At 34.6% G+C, this 18,995-nt stretch overlaps 1 protein-coding gene across 1 annotated transcript in view; it reads right to left on the bottom strand.

The window, feature by feature from the left end:
• The window catches only part of LOC128550518 (uncharacterized), a 31,812-nt gene extending 26,022 nt beyond the window's left edge, over positions 1-5,790 (bottom strand). Inside the window, exons 1-4 of the mRNA XM_053529727.1 lie at positions 5,678-5,790; positions 4,547-4,590; positions 3,788-3,957; positions 2,361-2,507 (exon numbers count right to left, since the gene is read on the bottom strand). Of these exons, the coding sequence (XP_053385702.1) occupies positions 2,361-2,507; positions 3,788-3,957; positions 4,547-4,586 (357 nt within the window). The 5' untranslated portion in view covers positions 4,587-4,590; positions 5,678-5,790. The remainder of the gene's footprint in view (positions 1-2,360; positions 2,508-3,787; positions 3,958-4,546; positions 4,591-5,677) is intronic.
• Positions 5,791-18,995: the final 13,205 nt, after the last annotated feature.

Raw genomic sequence — 18,995 nt, 5'->3', positions numbered from 1 at the left:
ATGTATTACAGTAATTGTATAAAAGGATTTTCCTTTCTTTCGGTTGTCGTATTAAGACTATCAAGTTATTATTTGACTGCAAATATGGTGATGTCATGAAACCGTAACGTTTTCTGACCAAACGGAGCAAAAGACGTCAAAATAATAGTAATTAGTAATAACTTACAAAATGTAAGTTTCGTCGTAAATATCCTATGATCATTATGGTGCCATGGTAATTAATTATAGGGTAATGTAACACTTAAGCTTTCTTCTTAGTATCCCACGCAAACTTAAAGTGCTTGACTTTGTTTGCTCTTTTATTCATAGAATAGTTTAGCCCTGTTTAATGACAATTTGTGTCGTTATGAGCAATATTTGTCAACAAAAGGTAGTTTGTACACTTTATACCCACATACAATTAAGTAAGAATGGCATAATAAGAATCATCGAATGTTAAACCTGTCGAACTAATATGCTTGCATGTTATTCCTGTAGCAGGTTTTGAGATGTATCCAGTCACGATCTAGGATACGTATGTATCATAAGACTCTTCTTGTATACATTTTATTGTCAAACATTTTTATTTCTAAGATAACGAACGTACGTAACGAACATACGTAATTTAAATGATATGTGTTAACCTGTACATGAAAGTGCTGCAAAATAAGAAAATGGTTGAGTACATGTAACCACAAATGCTATTTGTGTGTTTGCTTTGTTAGTTTTAATTAAATCTAGACAAATAGATCCTTTTAAAGCACAGAGAACAACTAAGTGAAATGATAGCAGATTCTGTCTACAGAAGCCTACTCATGAACGGAAGTGTGTGCATCCTACATAGAAATACACCATAAATTATTAATAGCCTCCATAAGCCAAAAGGCCCAGAAATAATGACCCAGTTTCATACTGCTACACTGCATTTTAAGACTACTGTTGTCCGGCGAAAATCGATTTTAGGGCACATGGCTATTTTCAATTTTTTTTCTTTGATCCAGGTGGATAGCTTTCTTGTATATAAAGATTATTCACATCAAAATTTAGGACCAATTATGGTAAATGGTAAGGGATTCGAGGCCAGCGGTAAGTCGCGATATTTTCAAATGGTTCGAGGCCAACGATAAGACGCGATATTACCGTGTGATTTGAGACCAGAGATAAGACACGTAAGTTTCGACGACTGTTTGTACATTACCTAGGCTAAATGTAACAATATTTGTTCTGCTAGAGTACAAAACCTTAACAGTGTCACGTGTACCGACCGTTTCTTTATAAAATGTAAATATATATATATTTCCTCTGCTTCTGATTATAAACAAATGGTATACTAAATTTTCCCCAATCTGCCTTGCTTCTGATTGGTATTATCAATGGTTTGTAAAAGATTGTAAGAAACATAAATCAACTAAAATCAAGCAGATAATAAGTTCAATTTGTGGTCCTTATTGTTCACTAACTGGTATCAAACAACCTAAATCTTTGACCTTTTACCAGCTATGCTTCAGGTTTCAACACCTTGTCATGAACCACTCGTCCTATAGTGTGTATATGAATTGGAAACCCCTTCAAGTATGAGCATACGCTGCAAGGATTAGGGACTGACCTTTCCACCACCCCCCTATGTCCAAACCTTAACTCTATTCCAAACCAATTGTCTCAAACACCTAACAACTTTCTCCCAAAATCTATGTTTCAAACCTTGTCAGGAACACTACCAAGGTCCAGCACTATAACCTTAAACCATCTGCTTATACTGCAACCCGGACCAATATAAAAATATAGCTATCAAGAGGACCCAGCAAGGATGAGCCGAAGCTGCAAATATGAGGGCGTCTCGCCTAACTTATTTGTGACCAAAGTCCCAGTAATAATTATAGCTTCTTATTAATTATTTTCCTCGATCTGCCGACGAATTCTGTCGACGATCTGCCCAAACTGGATGCGCAGTGTATATTTATATGGCCGTATGACGTCACTTGCACGGACATACCTCCGATATTTACATAGACCACCTTCTATCAATAATCTCGAATATAATTTTACCGGTAAATACTTACACTTGGAACTTGACATATACACCAAGGTAAGATAATCAATTTCAGATCATATTTAATTCAAAAGTAACATATATTTTACAGTTTTAAACTTCTTAAAACCTCTAATATTATGTAAACGAATCAGACGAACATTTCCGGTTTAATTAAGCAAAAAGCCTGAAGAGCGCGAAAATGACCAATTTCGCGTAAACAGTAATGATGCACTTTTGAAGTTTGATCAGCAATTCATAATTGTTGTCCTTGGTTTAAGAACAATATATATGTGCCTTTGACATAAAGTTCCTGAATTGCTGTGTTACTCATTGTAGTTGTCCTACTAACCTTATCTCCTACTGCTAGGAGAAGAACAACTGCGTTTCCTCCACTGGCGTAGTCATTAGATGTGTGTCCATAAATTGATTGAATATACTTGTCATTGTGGTACAGTTCTAGCCATGAGGACTCGCCTTGTTCAGATAAAGTATGAAACTGAAAACATAAAGAAAATGTTATTACCAGATTTAAGCTAAACTTTTAGAAATGTTATAAATGATAATGATCTGATTCACAAATTAATCCTTAAATGTACACAACGATATTCATTTGAAACAAATGCCCCGTTGCTCTAGTGGTAACACGATTGCCTATCATTCCAGAGAGTTCGAATCCCAGACCAGGTACGGGATTTCTATAATACGCTCGAACGTCTGTCATCTAACAAGGATGCCAGTACTGCTTTTCCCAGGATAAAAAGGATACGCATGTATCGGTGTTACACGCATGTTATCGGATTTGAAAAACCAGACTGTTTAAAAAGACTAGGCTTGGTAAGCTGGACATGCTCATCTCTCTTTCTACTCCTTTGCTCTTCTTCCTTCATCCCCCCCCCCTCTACTCTCTCATCTCATTCAACTCTCTCTGTGCGTATCGGTGTTACACGCATGCTATCGGGTTTGAAAAACCAGACTGTTTAAAAAACTAGGCTTGGTATAGCTCGACATGCTCTCTCTCTTTCTCTCTCTCTCTCTCTCTCTCTCTCTCTCTCTCTCTCTCTGGCCTTCTGGCTAGATCGCTCTGTGTCTGTAGGTACATTTGATATAAATATCTCGGGGTAAGAGATAGATCTGTTTTGATTTTGCTGGGTTTAACTCCGCACCGACACAATTATAGTTCATATGGTGACTTTCCAGCTTTGATGGTGGAGGAAGACTTCAGATGTCCCTCCGGGTATTATTTCATTATGAGTAGGCACCTGGGTAGAATCACCGAGCTTCCGTAAGCCAGCTGGATGGATTCCTCACATCAAGAATTGAACGCCCCGAATGAGACTCGAATCCACATCTATGAGGGGCAAATGTGATCTTAAAACCGTCGGGATTTTTGTTTCTTGTCGCATATGTGACCTGTGTATAACGGGTCGTGTGAACGAATTGGTTCTATGCTGGATTGCGCAGAGTCAACATGTGTCAAAAACTTCAGCGGTATAACATTAATCAAATTTGAATTGTAAAAAGCCAGTCGATTAACCGGTACTGCAAAATTTAAATATTCTTGTGAACGACCTATTTTCGTGGATTTCATGGTTATATCAATATCAACCGACAAAATGAACGAGTCAAATGCCCTCTCAATTAAACTTCAAATGATGAAACCCACAAATTCGTATCCCAAAGAAATTGCAGGTTTTTTTTATTTTTTTATTTTTTTTTTTGCAACAACGAAATCTATGTTATCCAGAACGATAAGTATCACTGTAAGCAATATTTTACCTCAAAAACGTAGTAGCCAGCAGTGGGGCAGGTAAAGTTACCAGATGTTGAATCGTAGGCACCGCCTATGTTTGTATAGATCCTGTCGTACACTACGATTTTTGCGTTCGGTAGAGCTTCGTTATGCGTCAGGCCAGCTGAGAAGGCAACTTCATTTGCTTGACCAGCCACTGAAATATTCAAATTTAATTAGACCTGTGGTCGTGATGTTATGGTTATTTACTGTAAACTACTTGCACGCAACCACCTTCAATAACAGACTCGAGAGCACTGACTGCCTTCGCTGATGTAAGGTTTCGGGAAGACACACTTTTTTTCCCGAAGAGCGAGACCATATCTGAAACGTTGCTGGGGCTATATCTTGTGACCTTCGAAGCATCTTGGATGTTTTACAACCTGGTTGATCACATCTACTGTTTGATTTGAATGTTATTCTTGTCTAAAAATTATTTCATTTTAAGGACATTTTCAAAGTGTTTTAAAAGTGCACGTTGTTTTCCATTGGAATCATTTCAATGGAATGCCCGTTTCGGACAGGTATTAATTTGAAAGTGCTACGTCGTCATTTTTGAAACCCAGCAAGTAAAAAAATTCCATTGCTTCATTTTATGCATTTATTCAAAGGGAAAAAAGTACTTTCCCTTGGGAAGTAGTTTCCATGGGGTCTCTGCTTCCGACAGGCAAGTGTTCGTTCTAAACTCGATGCTATATCTGACTTACTTACTCTATCTGTCTGTGTAAAAGAAGAAGTATACCTACCTAGTCCTAATGCGGCACTAGCAATGATGATGGCTAACATATTGCTGAAACAATAAAATATGTTATTGATGAATCATATAATATGATATTTCTATGTAAATTTATAAAACATTGTACATGGAAAATCTTACCACGCAATTGCTGTACATAGAAAATATAATTACGGAATGCTTCATCTAACGCAATTTGTACGTTTCCTGCACTAAAAGGATATTTAATATTTGTGTGATATCTATCTAACCATTTCTTTTGAATTTAATATCAAAATTTACAACTAAGTATTTTTTATCAATGTTATTTCCTCCTCGTCTTCTAAAAAGCACAATATCTATATACATGTATATTTTGTGACTTTTGAAAATGGAGAGCAATAAAATGAAATAACTTATATCTTTAAACGATTCAATGATTTTTTCTTTATTTTTTTTTTTTTTTTTGAAAATGTTACATGTTATTAATTATATTAACTACTTGAACTTAGCTAAAACAGTAGTATTTTTAATAAATAATACGATAGTGGCAAATCTGTAAATGCGGGTTAGCTGTTTTACTTAGTATAGTTCATCACAGTGTAAATTATCAACACCTCATTTCATAGCTGAACAAACCACAAAAAAATATCTAACAACTCAAACAATTGAATTAACTCTAAATGTATGTAACTTACATTTACGATGGACTTTACTTTTCTGTATAGAATGTTCAGTTTGTAAAAAACGGATGTGTTTTTTATGTTTTCAAATTCTGATTTACCCACATGTGACAAAAATTTCCTGTTCATATTTTATTCTGCAGCATAGGCAAATTATAGCTTGTAAATAATTAGAAACATTTTTCTGTGAAAAGTGTATTTAATTTGGTATTTTCTATTACCTATTACACTTATTTTATGGCAGTCTTTATATGTAAGATTAGAAAAGATCTATTTAGTTTTCTTATACGGACATCGTTGTCGTCGTGTAATAGTTCCAATATCGATGATACTTTAGTCTCTTAGAATGGCAATGTTCTTGTACCTATTGGTATAGTATGTGTATGTGTAAAAATTGTCAATTGATGAGACTTAAATAAAGATTATTCTTCGAGGAAAAAACATCTAGGAAGCTGTAAATAAAAGAAATTACAACTTACCTGACCAAAAGTTGTTATCAAAATAAAATGTCTGCGACAATATTAACACAATCTACTGATAAGACGTTTGGATATTTCGTCCATACTAAAATCTTTGAGGTCACTGGTGTAAGAGTGCAGTGCAATGTAGACATAGTATAGGTTCTGGTCGTGACCATTTAGTCGGTCAAAATTTAATCTATGTCAAAACCTTTATCGGATAAGGCTGAACTTAAAAGAAAACCAGACCAGCCAGGCAAGCAGTACAAAACCTTTGAGATAAGAGTAATTTCTGTTGCTAAGGCGGCTATTAAACTCAAGTTTTGAAGACGGCAAGTTCAAGATAAGAGGTTAGCAAATTTTTCTTTTCATTACATTGATTTACATATTTTACCTCAAAGCTTAGTAACCAGCAGTGGGACAGGTAAAGTTACCAGATGTTGCATCGTAGCCAGCACCTGTTTGTATACAAAGTGTTATTGTCTGGCAAATTAATTAAAGCAGTAAAATAGTACTTCATATATTTCGAATCCTAAGTGATACAGAGTGGAACAAATGTTCAGTCGGAACGGAAGTAGAACCCGCGGGACGACAGCTTGTATTTTTTCTCCAAAAGTATCATATCGTCACTTAAGGACTTATCTATTGAAATTCATCATGTAATTTTATATGAAAATGAGATTAGGGCAGACATGATTTCGGAGCATATACACAGAAGATAAATGTGCAGGGATCGAACCCGACGGTACATCGGTATGTCCCTAACTTACTTCTTCTGTATATCAATTTATATACAATGTACACACATTCGCAAAATATGTGCATGTATGAAAATAATGTTCATTTTATTAAATGGATCTAAATAACTGTTAAATACATGTTTTTCATGAATTATAGAAATATAAGAGTGATACATATATCTGGTATATTGAGCAGATGAAATATCAAATATTCATCAAATGTTCAAAATTTGTTTTAAAATTGACAAAGCATACAAAAGAAGAATATTTATTTGTTTAACATGTAAGACAAAATATCTTGTATATTTCATTAATTCTGAAAATAGATAAGATTTAAGTTTTAATCAATTTTGGATCATCATTAAGATTTTATGAACCACAGTTTAACTGGAAAAATACTGTAAGGTGTTATTTACTTACATTTCTATTTCACTTGGACTGTAGAAAAAAATCATGATGTTGGCATGAGTTTTCTACACTTAGCCTTGTGGACAGCTCCGAGATGTTTTTCTTATAAACAAAACGGTTTATGAATAATGAATTTGCTATCAAAATACTTAAAAGTTAACTCGCATGTACGCATGCCCAGTCTATTACAGGATGACGTCATTTCCTACACTGCCATCTTGTTGCGTGTTCCTTGCGGTCGCAGCTTCCGCTATCGATCTACGTAATGCAGGTGCGTATTTTTAAGTAAACATGTTTAGGACATAATACCTCGCGTTATTGCTTAGGAACAAACTCAGTTTGTCCGACTAACACGGTTAAAGCTTAAGTAACTGAATTGTGGAATTTCGTCTTTTCAACCCGAAACCACACAGCAAAAGCAGGTGCAGTAAATTTTGTAGAGATATACAGTATAGTCCCGCCGTTAGCATACCATTAGGACTGCATAACATATTTCAAAGGGTTTTTACGTAGTGTAGGTACGTATTTTTAAGTAAACATATTCCAGACATGGTATACGCGTTATTGCTTAGGAACAAACTCAGTTTGACAAACTATCACGTTAAAAGTTTTAGTAACTCAATTGTGGAATATCGTCTTTTCAACCCGAAACCCCACTGTAAAAGTAGTGTAGTAAATGTTGTAAATAACAATATTACGGTGATGTACAGTATAATCCCAGGAAATTATAGTACATGAGAATAAGATATTGTAAAAAACCGAAATTAGACAATTCTTAAAATTTTCATACGGTACAGACATCAGAGCCCTCTATTACAGTAATTTTGAAAGAAATACATGCATATCCGAACTGACTTGGTCGTCATTAGTTCGGTTAAGTCTTGCAAATGGTTCTTGATAATTATAGAGTACAGTATAATCTATAAATAACACCCTAAGATTTCCAAAAACCTTTTGTTTGACATCTGATCTTCTAAACTGTTCAAACACAAAATACAGGGTAGAATTTTACCCTTATCATGCTGGGCACGATCGATTCTGCCTTTGCGACCAGTGCAAATTATGACCAGCCTGCACATCCGTGCAGTCTGATCATAATCTGCACTGTTCGCCATTATGTCAGTATCTTTTTTTGGTATTTTTGTATGCACCACTTTTAAGATTAAATGGTACTGTCCAAATTGAAAGATAGACAAGTCCATTATAGAAATCGAGCAGGTTAAGGGTTAAATGGTTCAGTCTGCAATAGATTTTTGTGTTGTATTCCAAAGAGATACCTGTTATATCTTTTCCCTTTTGATGCAGTATAATTACTAAAAAATGTATATTGTGTAAGTCACCCACAGAACAGCAAAGTCTGCAAATGGCATATTTATATAATCTAAATAAAAATATGTTGATGCTTATGACTAATAAAAACATAACTTTTCTCTAGTTTGACAGCTGCTTTAACCGATTTTAAGATAAGATTACAAACCTTACAGAACTTTCAAGAACTGATGCATAAGCAATAGAAATGCAGCTCGTAATCTTTTTAAAAGATCAGATTCGTCAATAGTTCGCTTTCCCAATCTTGCTTAAACAGTTATCAAGTTTAAGTTATTGAATAAGTTTCTGTCACAGAGTTTTTTGTCTATTTGTTTTTATTGGGTTTTATGTCACGCCGACACAGTTGTAGGCCGCATGACGACTTTCCAGCTTTTGATGGTGGACGAAGACCCCAGATGAACATGTAAGTATTATTTCGTCACCCACGGGCACCTGGGTAGAACCGCGGAATTTACGTTAGCCAGTTAGATTGCTACTCCACATGAAGAATTATACGTCTAAAGCGAGGCTTGGACCCACATCGGAGAGGGGCAATGTCAGCGACCTTAATCACTCGGCCACGGAGGCCCCCACAATAGTTGACTTCGCGTTTTAAAATTGTGTCCGGACGATGACACATTGTTATGAGCTTTTGAAAATTTTTTTTTCATTACGAATGACGTTAAATCATGGTTGCAGTCTCTCGTGATAGAATCCGTTGATAATGTTGCACCGATCATCGATGTTTATGCAAAAGTAAGTTTTTTTTTCTTTCAGTACGAAATTTACAGTGAATAAAATATTTTCTTATAATCATTTAGAAATGCATCTTTATTTTAGGTGACCGGGTCTATATAAAAGGTCATGGAACAAGTGTGTTGTATGGACGTGCAGATGAAATATATTCGACATTTTCGGGATTTTTACTCGTACCACACGGGGATCAATAAAGAGCGTTTTCTCAAATGGGCAAAAATGGGCAAAAAGTGTATTGATGCGTGTCAAAGTAAATAAAAACTCTTAAACATTGGTATGGTTTCGTTGAAATTATTCTAGGAAGTTAAGCATAGATTGTTATATTTTTTTTGTCCTAAGATAACAATAATAACAAAATAGCAACTCTCAGGAGTTGCGGAGTTAGTTTTCGAACAAATACCTAGACGATGAACCTTTAGTCTGCTAGCGGCAAGTGATTCTGCATTTGTGACAAGTGCAGACCAAGATCCGCCTGCACATGGTCTACGCTATTCGCTATTCAGTCAGTCAATTTTCAGTAAATACCCCTTCGAATGATAAATGGTACTGCCCAAATTGAATGATGAACCAGTCCATTTTAGAAATTTAGCAGAGTAAAGACTAAAACAAAATGATGAGCCAAACTAAGACCATTCTGATTTGTCATCTTTTGCTCTGTCCACATTTACTTTAGGGTTTTCCTTGATTTGTCTTAACATAAAAGACAGTCCCACTAATACTATGCATCACTGTGAAGAATGTTGAGGGTGGTGATAAAAAAAACTGGTTTAAATTTTAAGGAGATCTGGACATTGCAAAATATAGCCACAATTCTCGAAAAATCTTGTGTCGGGTTACGCGTTTGGATATAACGTGTGCACGATTTTTAACCTACTCGGACTTTTTTGGATCAAATCAGCGTCCCCAAACTATTTAAGATCAAGCGACGGACTCCTTTTGATTTTTATCAAGCCGAACAATTGACAAGGTGTCGAAAAACGAAAAATATCACCCTAAACATGTGTAAGTTTGTCAAATGTGTAAATCCGCGGAATAATGGAATATATTAGCCGTTTATACATGCCATGATATATAGAGGATATTAAGTTTGTTTTGAGTGAATACTGAATATATCTCACTGAGAAGTGTGAAAATTTGAACATTTTCTTACTTTGAGGTGAGATATTCTATATTCACGAAAACCACACAAATTTTCTTTTTATTTCATGTTTAACTACGTTGAGATATGCATTTTGCAACAAATTTTAATCCCAGCGCGGGAAACAGATGCGCGTGTTGTGACGTTAGAAAAACGCACACGACATAAAGTTCCATTTTATTTTATTTCTTACTGCATAACGTTATGAAATTCTCATAAAGTAAAATAATTTGAATCCAGAAATATAGTATAAAGAACAAAGTGCGACTACAATTTTCATCCAGTTTTACGCGAATAATTTAAAATTTATACACAATGTACAAGTAGATCGGCAAAGCTTTATTACAGTGAGCGATATGCAGTGAGTGATATGGATTATATCTCACTGATAAAACACAGCATTTCATCAGTAAGCATAAAATAAATCGTCTTAGCTATAGAATTGACGTTAGGTTCTTTGAAAAGCAAGAGAGGCTTCAGTAATTTGTGACAAGTGTGTCGACATTTGCCTCCATTGCAATAGTACTAGGACGATTTTCAAGGTTTTAGCTATCTTGTGCTGTTTGAAATACATAAAACGATGTTTCATGATTTGTCACAGTAACTTTGTAAACAGCCTGTCTGAAATAATTAATTTTGTCGTCGCATAGATTTTTGGTGGAAAAGGACTATTTATGAATGTAGGTTTGAGCTGACTTTTCGGACATAGGACTAATTGTGATCACATATACTGAAAAACTGCGAATGGCTACAGGACACATACAGTGACCCTTTTAATTATCTGTAAATTGCCTTTTATTAACAACATTGAAAATTTTAAATAAAAACCAAACGAATGTGGAACCTTGCGTGATGCAAGAAGAATATTTTTAATCAAACTCGCCGTGAAATCTGTGAAAAGTGAGACATTGAAATTGCAAGTAAGTAAAGTAAGTAAATTGCTGCGGCGGTGTGGCGGTGTATGACGTAAGTTTTCCATAACAAAATTTATAATGCAGTTATTTCATGATTAAAATACTGTCAAATTTTCAAGTATTGACATGCCATGTGATGTCATGTGCTTTCAGTAAAACAAAACAATGCAGTGAATGAAATCTATAAGAAGATCCTTTAGAAGCATAAGACGCAACCAGTCAAACATAATAGTAGACTCGGTTTGACTGAGTCTGTTCATGAGAGGTCATGAAATGTGCAGCACATCTCACACCCTTTAGCACCGACTTAGGCGGAGCTCTGTTTATCCATAAACATTGAATGAACTCCATGATTCCAAAGCACCAGTTAATATAACAACACTGAGTCCAAGTATGGGCCGCAGACTGCTGATTAGATAGTTAATAAAATCTCTAAGAAGATCCTTGGAAAAATAAAAGGTAGGGGTAGATTTCTCGGAAGCACTGAGCACCCCAAATAGATAGATAAACAAATAGAACGCAACCAATCAAAAACATAACAGCAGACTCGGTTTGATTAAGTCTGTTCGATGATGAGAGGTAATGAAACGTGCAGTACCCCCTCACGCCTCCCTGGCACCTGATTAAGCGGAACTCTATTGTTCATAATAGTCAAGGAAAAAAGCTATAGTGAGCAAGATCTGAGAACTGTTTGATCCTCTCTATTTAAGGTATAATAAAGCAAGCATGTCATTGCTTTTGGTTGGACAGTAACACTGTCAACATCTGGAGAAATACTTCAGCCGCGAGCCCTTGACATATCCTTCTCATGCTGAAAATTTGTACTCTATCATTCCAAGCAATGTCATATTTATATGAATGTGCAGGCTGATCTTGGTCTGCACTGGTCGCAAAGGCAGAATCAGTTGCCGCCAGCAGGCTAAGGGATAGACCTGTGTACTTAGCTTTAATCAGGTCTGCAGCAGTCACATGCAAGAAAGGGGTTACATTTGCTTTCTGCTGTTTGTTTTTGTAGGAATTAAGAATCGATAAATCATGTAAAATATTCACTTTTCTTATTATAAGCGATGCAGTACCATTGAAACTCATGTGATACAATCTCTAAAAGCAAAATCATGTTTCTTTTGCAAAAATGGTGTACGCGTTTCGGCGTAATCCTGATTTAGGCGACATAGATGTATGCGAAAAATTTAGACAAATCGCTGTGTGGTTAAAGTATGAGACGGACTTGTATTTACTGACGAAGATGAAAGACAGAAAATATGGTACATTTTAAAGGTTATGATGAAAACATTGACGCTAATTAAATTCAAAGTATTAAATGTAACAAGTAAAAGATGAAAGATATGAAAATACTTGGTGGTCTCTGACCTATATTAGAGCTAACACTGGACTTTCGTCGGAGGACATCACAGCTAGTGTAAATGGTCATAAATCTGTTGTATCTTTGTTAAAAGACGTTTTCATGCAATAATAAGCGTAAATTTGATGTGTGTGTGTGTGTGTGTGTGTGTGTGTGTGTGTGTGTGTGTGTGTGTGTTCGGGTTTAACGTCTGTTTCAACAATTTTTCAGTCATATTAACGACGGTGTCTACTTGTAGCAGTGAGCACAATGCCCAACTTTATAGTGCTGCCAAATTTTGTGAAGAATAATTAAGTGGTTCTTAAGAAGAAGTTGTTAAAAAGTTTTTCTTCATTTTACTATGTGGCCATTAAATGCACTCAAGCGGAACCATTGAAATGTGCATGCAAAGATGTTTTTGACCAAGTGTGGTGAACATTCATCAATAGGGTTATATGAAAGTGTCGTTTAAATGTGTTTTTATCTCTGGTAGTCTTTAAATGCAGTCAAGTGGAACAAACTTGCTGAATAAACTTGAGAGTTGTCTATGTCAAGATATTACAGATATACGTACACCTTAAGAGGAGAAAATGTTAACATAAAAATGTTGACACCGACTGACGGACGAACGAATAGAGGCCGGACACAGAGTAATAACAAACACTCATCTTTGCAAAAGCACGATCGAGCGTTCAGGTAAATTAAAAACAACAAAAATATTTCCAGTTCATTTCATCTCGCTTTTAGCAAACGCGTACAAAGAAATTTATTTAAACAGATTGACCATGCTGAATGTATGCTAAATTTGGGAGGACCAGCAAACATTTTATACTCTAATAATTCACGTGAAATTTTAAAGTATAAAATTGTTGCTGGTCCATATAATTGACTTCTGACAATAGTTATGATGTTTGGATGATATTTAATAGATTTTAGAATACATTTAATGTGCATAAGGGTTTTGGGGGTGTAGATGGGGAGTGGGGTAGTAGTTTCAGTCATGGCCACGCGACGTGCACCTATGATTTGAATGGGGCTAAAACTTCATTTTCATTTTTTTTGTAATCTCTCTAAAGAATATAGGGAGATCTTCCTTTGTTATACCTTTGTAATAGATAAATAGGTCATATTAAAATAAATTGAATACATGTAGGAGAAAAAATGCAATTAGCTGCGGTCATTTTTGTTAAAAAAAACTTTAACACCCAATAAAACTTTGTCAGTATATTTTATGTTCAAAAACACAATTGATTTGTCATTCATACACATATAAAAGTTCAAAAACATAAGTTTCATCTTGTAATCAAAACTAACAAAAAAGTGGTTGTTGTTGCTAACATTAGCAGTAACGACTGGAAAGATATATTCTAATTCGTGCAAACCTTGATTCAGGTTATATACCAATAAAAGAAACTGTTCTTTGTTTCATATAATATTCAGCTACTTCAGACCCATTTTGATACAGTTTCTAGATTTTAACTCCCTCCTAGACCTATTTTCCACAAGATATCCATGCATTTGCTTCCAAAAAATGAAAAGAAAAAGGGGTGTTGAAAAATATGCAGTGAAATGCAAGTCAACTAAAGCCAGGTACCCTCATATTGCCACATTTCAGAAAGCGGTCCACAGAATGAGCACCCTACTGCAAATGCGCTACGAATGGAAAAGATAGGATTTTGTATTAGGGCCTCCTGGATCACACTCGACGCTTCCGCGCCTTGTGTGATCTGACCTGATAAAAATCCACTCGAGTCGAATACAACATCCCATCTGATGCTACTGTTATAACAACCCTATTGTAATAGATGAATAAGTCATATTAAAATTAATAAATAGATTTATTAATTAATAAAAATTCATCCATGTAACAGAAGAAAAATGCAATTAGACGGGAATACTTTAACAGTAAGTGTCATTCATGTACATAATTATTTAGTCCAAAAACTTAATTTTCATCTTATAATAAAGACTAATAAAAATATTGCTGTCTTTATCTCGTTTTAATAATTCTGATTGGCGAGATAACATCTCCGCATAGAAAATTTCGCCGTTTCATAAAACAATCATTTAAAGGTAAAGGTAAACTTATAAAACATGAACATAATCTCTGTAGAGCCTTTTAGAAACCCTTTTTTATGAACAGATAAGACCAGTTAAACCTTATGCCCAGTAATTTACTGGTACCTGTTTACAGCTAGACCGATTGGGGCAGTCATGTTAAAAAGTGTCTTAGAACACACCTAATTTTGAAGGTCAGGAATCGAACGTGGGGCCTTCACCTCCATAGGAAAATATCATAGCCCTCTTGATTTTATGCTTTAAAATCAAGTTCACCATCTTCTAGAAACATTTAAATATTACAAGTACTTAAAATCTTGACAAAATCGTTACGTTTTTAATGTATTTACAAAAAAAGAATATTGCTCTAAGAATGACCTGGGGATTCTTCTTCTGGGAAGCATGTGCAATCTGCTGTCTTTCTAGGACATCTAGGGTTTCCAAATATGTATATGCGCTTTCAACAGAGTGATACATTGTAATAAACAACAACGGGTATGCTTTAAAGGTGGTTCAGCTTATGGGTTTGTTCGAACCTTTAACAACTGATCATTTACACTTATTTCTGATCACTGAGTTCTTTATACATGTAAGATTCTAACTTGAAGTATTTTTAAAACTTGATTTTCCTATCCTGGTTGCCGAACCAAGATAGCGGTATATGTTTTACTGAAATTCATTAGAAAATAGTTATTACCTCCCTCTGCCTATCTCGGTTGCCAACCAAGATAGATTGAAAAAAGAGGGATCCCGAATATACACGATATCTTAAAATTTGCCCATTGTTTCAGAAAGTTGAAATACCCAATACCAGTTTAATGCAAATGTAAAATTACAACTTATATTGAATTCAGAAGAAATTATGCTTTTTAAATACCTTTTCATTTAAGGGAGATAATTATAAAAATTCATAGTAAGTAATAAAATATATTCATTTGCAGTTTAAAATGCAGGACAGATATATAGTTTAATCATTGTAATTGACTAGTATGCAGATAATGGCATGGTACTGAGGCACTCCCGTTATACTTTTTGACCACATTAACAAATACAAAATGACCTAACAAAGTCGCATATAAACTGACTGCTACTCAGATCAGTGTAAGTGTAGTGGTTAATACAACATTCTACTTGTTCATTACATTATGAGATTAAGTTTTCCTTGAACTGCATTATCAATTAATTACGTTTAGATGGTACTCTGACCCCAATTTTTTACGTGAATGACAGCAGTCTCGTGCAACACGCGGAAACAGAGTAATGAAAAGTATGGTGGAGAATTCAAGGACACATTTTAAATGGCATAAAAGTGAGGATAATTGCATTTTGTCGAGTTTTGATCATTAAAGTTCCTGTTGTGTATTAGTAAGTTTTGTGAATGAGATTTGAAAGTTATTTTGCACGTATTCACATTGATTCGACCTCTCAACCAAATATCATACCATATTTTAAAGATTTTTAAGAAAATACATTTTCAAGTTTGTTGAATGTGTTTCGATATTTATTTATTGTGACATTTAAAACCCGAGTTGTTAGTTTGTTATGCCTACCACGAGGTAGTTTAATATTTAAAGAAACATGAAAAGTGATTTTGTGGGGGGATGTAACCCTATCTATGGCTCTATTGTATTTGAATAATGAAAAGTGATTTTGTGAAAAGGGACGTGGGGGGATGTTACCCTATCTATGGCTCTACTGTATTTGAAAAATTGAAAATTGATTTTGTTAAAAGGGACGTGGGGGATGTTACCCTATCTATGGCTCTTTTGTATTTGAATAATGAAAAGTGATTTTGTGAAAAGGGACGTGGGGGATGTTACCCTATCTATGGCTCTACTGTATTTGAAAAATTGAAAAGTGATTTTGTTTTTGTTAAAAGGGACGTGGGGGGATGTTACCCTATCTATGGCTCTACTGTATGTGTTATATATCTGTATAATCATTTTTCAATATTACCCCAGAAAAAGGACAAATGGAATTTCCTTTTTTATTCTGGAAAGCCTTTTAAGTGCATTGTATTTCGTGAATACCAAGTTGAAAATTAATAATGGAATCATTTCTAGGCCCTTATTGCAAGCAACTCGACTTCTGTAACCATAATCGTTTAATGTATTAAGGGGAATGTACTCATGTGGCCTTCCTTGACCACCATATCCTTTCATGTGCACTACTTTGTAACAAACTAAGAAGTGTGTTTTGTTTTACAGTTTGCAAAATGAAAATAAAGATAGTAAACTTATTTCACTTTTTTCTTTAAATTAAAATCTGTAGGATATTGATAAATGTTTGGACAAGGTAAAGTGCTATTATTTTCACACAACAAATATTAATTGTTGACTTCGAATGTTCACAATGAGTCGTATGTAATTCAACAATCACTTTCTTATTTGATTTTTTTTTCATCTTTATTTTCGTGAGCTTCCTTTGTGTACTAATAACAGTTGAAACAGTGTCCATTTCATGTACCGAAACTTTGTACTTTTTTGCAGATACATTTTTTCATACCCCACACACTTTTTTTCTAATTTCAAAGTCTGCGTCCCCTTAAAAGTGGTTTCTCAGATTTTGAGCAAAAAATGAATTTGTTCAAAACAACTGATCATTTACACTTATTATAATATAATATGTACTATAATATTTTAAAGATTTGATTCTCCTAGTGTGGTTGCCCAACCAAGACGGATTTATTTAACTTAATTAACTTTAAATTTGATAAACATGCTTTGCCTAAAGACTGACGTAGATATAAGAACTATTTATTGTATTTTTAAAAGATTTGCATTTATAATTATATTTTTAGCCTGAATTATTTGTAATATTATTATTGCCTTCCATTGCCATTCCTGATTGCGCACCCCAAAAAAGATAGGCTGCATAATCAGCCAAGCGCCAAGCGAAACCATTTGGCTAACTTGAGAGAAGAACTTATTACGTTACTGTTAATGGGCGCTACTGACCAAGTTTGGTGATGATCCAGCAAGCGGTCATGAGAAGAAGACAGTCGACGGACAGAGGCACGTCACAATAGCTCACCCTGAACCACTTGTTCAGGTGAGCTATAAACAGAACCAGTCAACGGTGAATTACTGCTCAAATCTCTAGTTTCTCCTTTAGATCTGATCATACCGGAAGTGTAACAAAAAAAACCTGATCTTGTTATATGAAGTAAATTTATATTCCGTTGAGAAATAAATTCCTTTCAGTTCGGGTGAGTTGTTGTCCTGTTTTATCTTTCCCGCATATAGGCATGTATTCATAGCGTCCAGATACTAGTTTGACAAGTTTAATCACACATTAAATTTGCATCGACATACTTTCAGAAGCTTCGGAAATTTATAGATAGATCGCTTACAAAAAATGCATAAACGACTTCGATAACCACTGTCTTTGAGAATTCGTAAATCATATAATTTATAAATATACATTACATAACAATTTCTTCAGATTTGTTCCTGACTGTTTATAGATGTCCATACTTACAAATGTAAAATGGTGAAATAGATAAATACATAATAGGTTTTGGGTATGTTCTTTGGGATGATGGAGGCATATGTTTTTTTGTACAGTTAGCTTAGATATTTACCATAACATAGCATTCAGTCATCCTGAAATAAATTTTAAAATGAATATAATAGTTTAAAGACGCACCACAAAATAACTGTATTCTTTTGTGTTTCCATAATGGTAAATTTACATGCTTTGCATGAAACAATTGAGAAAAACAAATATTTTCTTACAAACTGACAGTGTAATATATAAGACAAAGGTATCTGTTTAATGTCTAAACATTTTATTAAGTAAATTTATCAGTATGCACAGTATTTGATGTATTCAGTTAAGTTTAGACCACACTTTGTTTCTACTGAGTAAGATGGTTAAATATTTGTCTTTTTAATACTGTACTGAAAAGAGATTTACTGAATAAGTTTCCATATGAGGTTGTGAAAACACATTAATTCAAGGAGGGCCTAAATTAAAAGGTCCAGACAGTCATTATCTTTGTTTCACCTTCAAGGAATTATTATTCAAATATATTGGTGAACTTTTAAATAAATATCAGACATTTTGCTTGCATTTTCATCAGATAAGCCACACAGGTCCGAAGGCCACGGTATGCTCATGATATTGACAGGTGTCATATAAAAATCCAAAAGTGGGGAGAGTATATATCCAAATATACATCGAAATCTGCAATTCAATTTTTTCCATGGCAGCATGCGCCTCAAGCCCTTTTAATATGTCCCGATCAACATCCAGTTTTGGCTGGCTTTACCCCTTGGGGCTCATTTATCTTTTAGGTATCATTAGGCATTAAGCCATTAATATACAATTTTTACTTACAAACATTTATTACTGTCCTCAAAATCAAACAGACTTGCCTTTAGCTGTTCCATGTGTACTTAGGCAAATTAGAATCTACTCAATCCATAGAAGGCAAAAAATCCTAGCTCCAAGTAAAATCACAGCCCCCACCCCTATCCAGAAGCTCAAATGGTCGGCCACTTGCAAAAAAGTTAAATTTGTATCACAAATGTGTAACAACATAGGTAGACTGTTGTTATATTCATCATTTCAATTAACCATTTTGAAAGTGTTTCTTATGCTCATTTTGAAGCATTTCTGTGACTGTTCAGGAGTACTTTGCTGCACAATGTATCACAAAAAGTCACTGTCA

This window comes from Mercenaria mercenaria, chromosome 18 (assembly GCF_021730395.1).
Source record: "Mercenaria mercenaria strain notata chromosome 18, MADL_Memer_1, whole genome shotgun sequence".
Classification (NCBI taxonomy): domain Eukaryota; kingdom Metazoa; phylum Mollusca; class Bivalvia; order Venerida; family Veneridae; genus Mercenaria; species Mercenaria mercenaria.
This window is presented reverse-complemented; position numbering and strand designations above follow the sequence as displayed.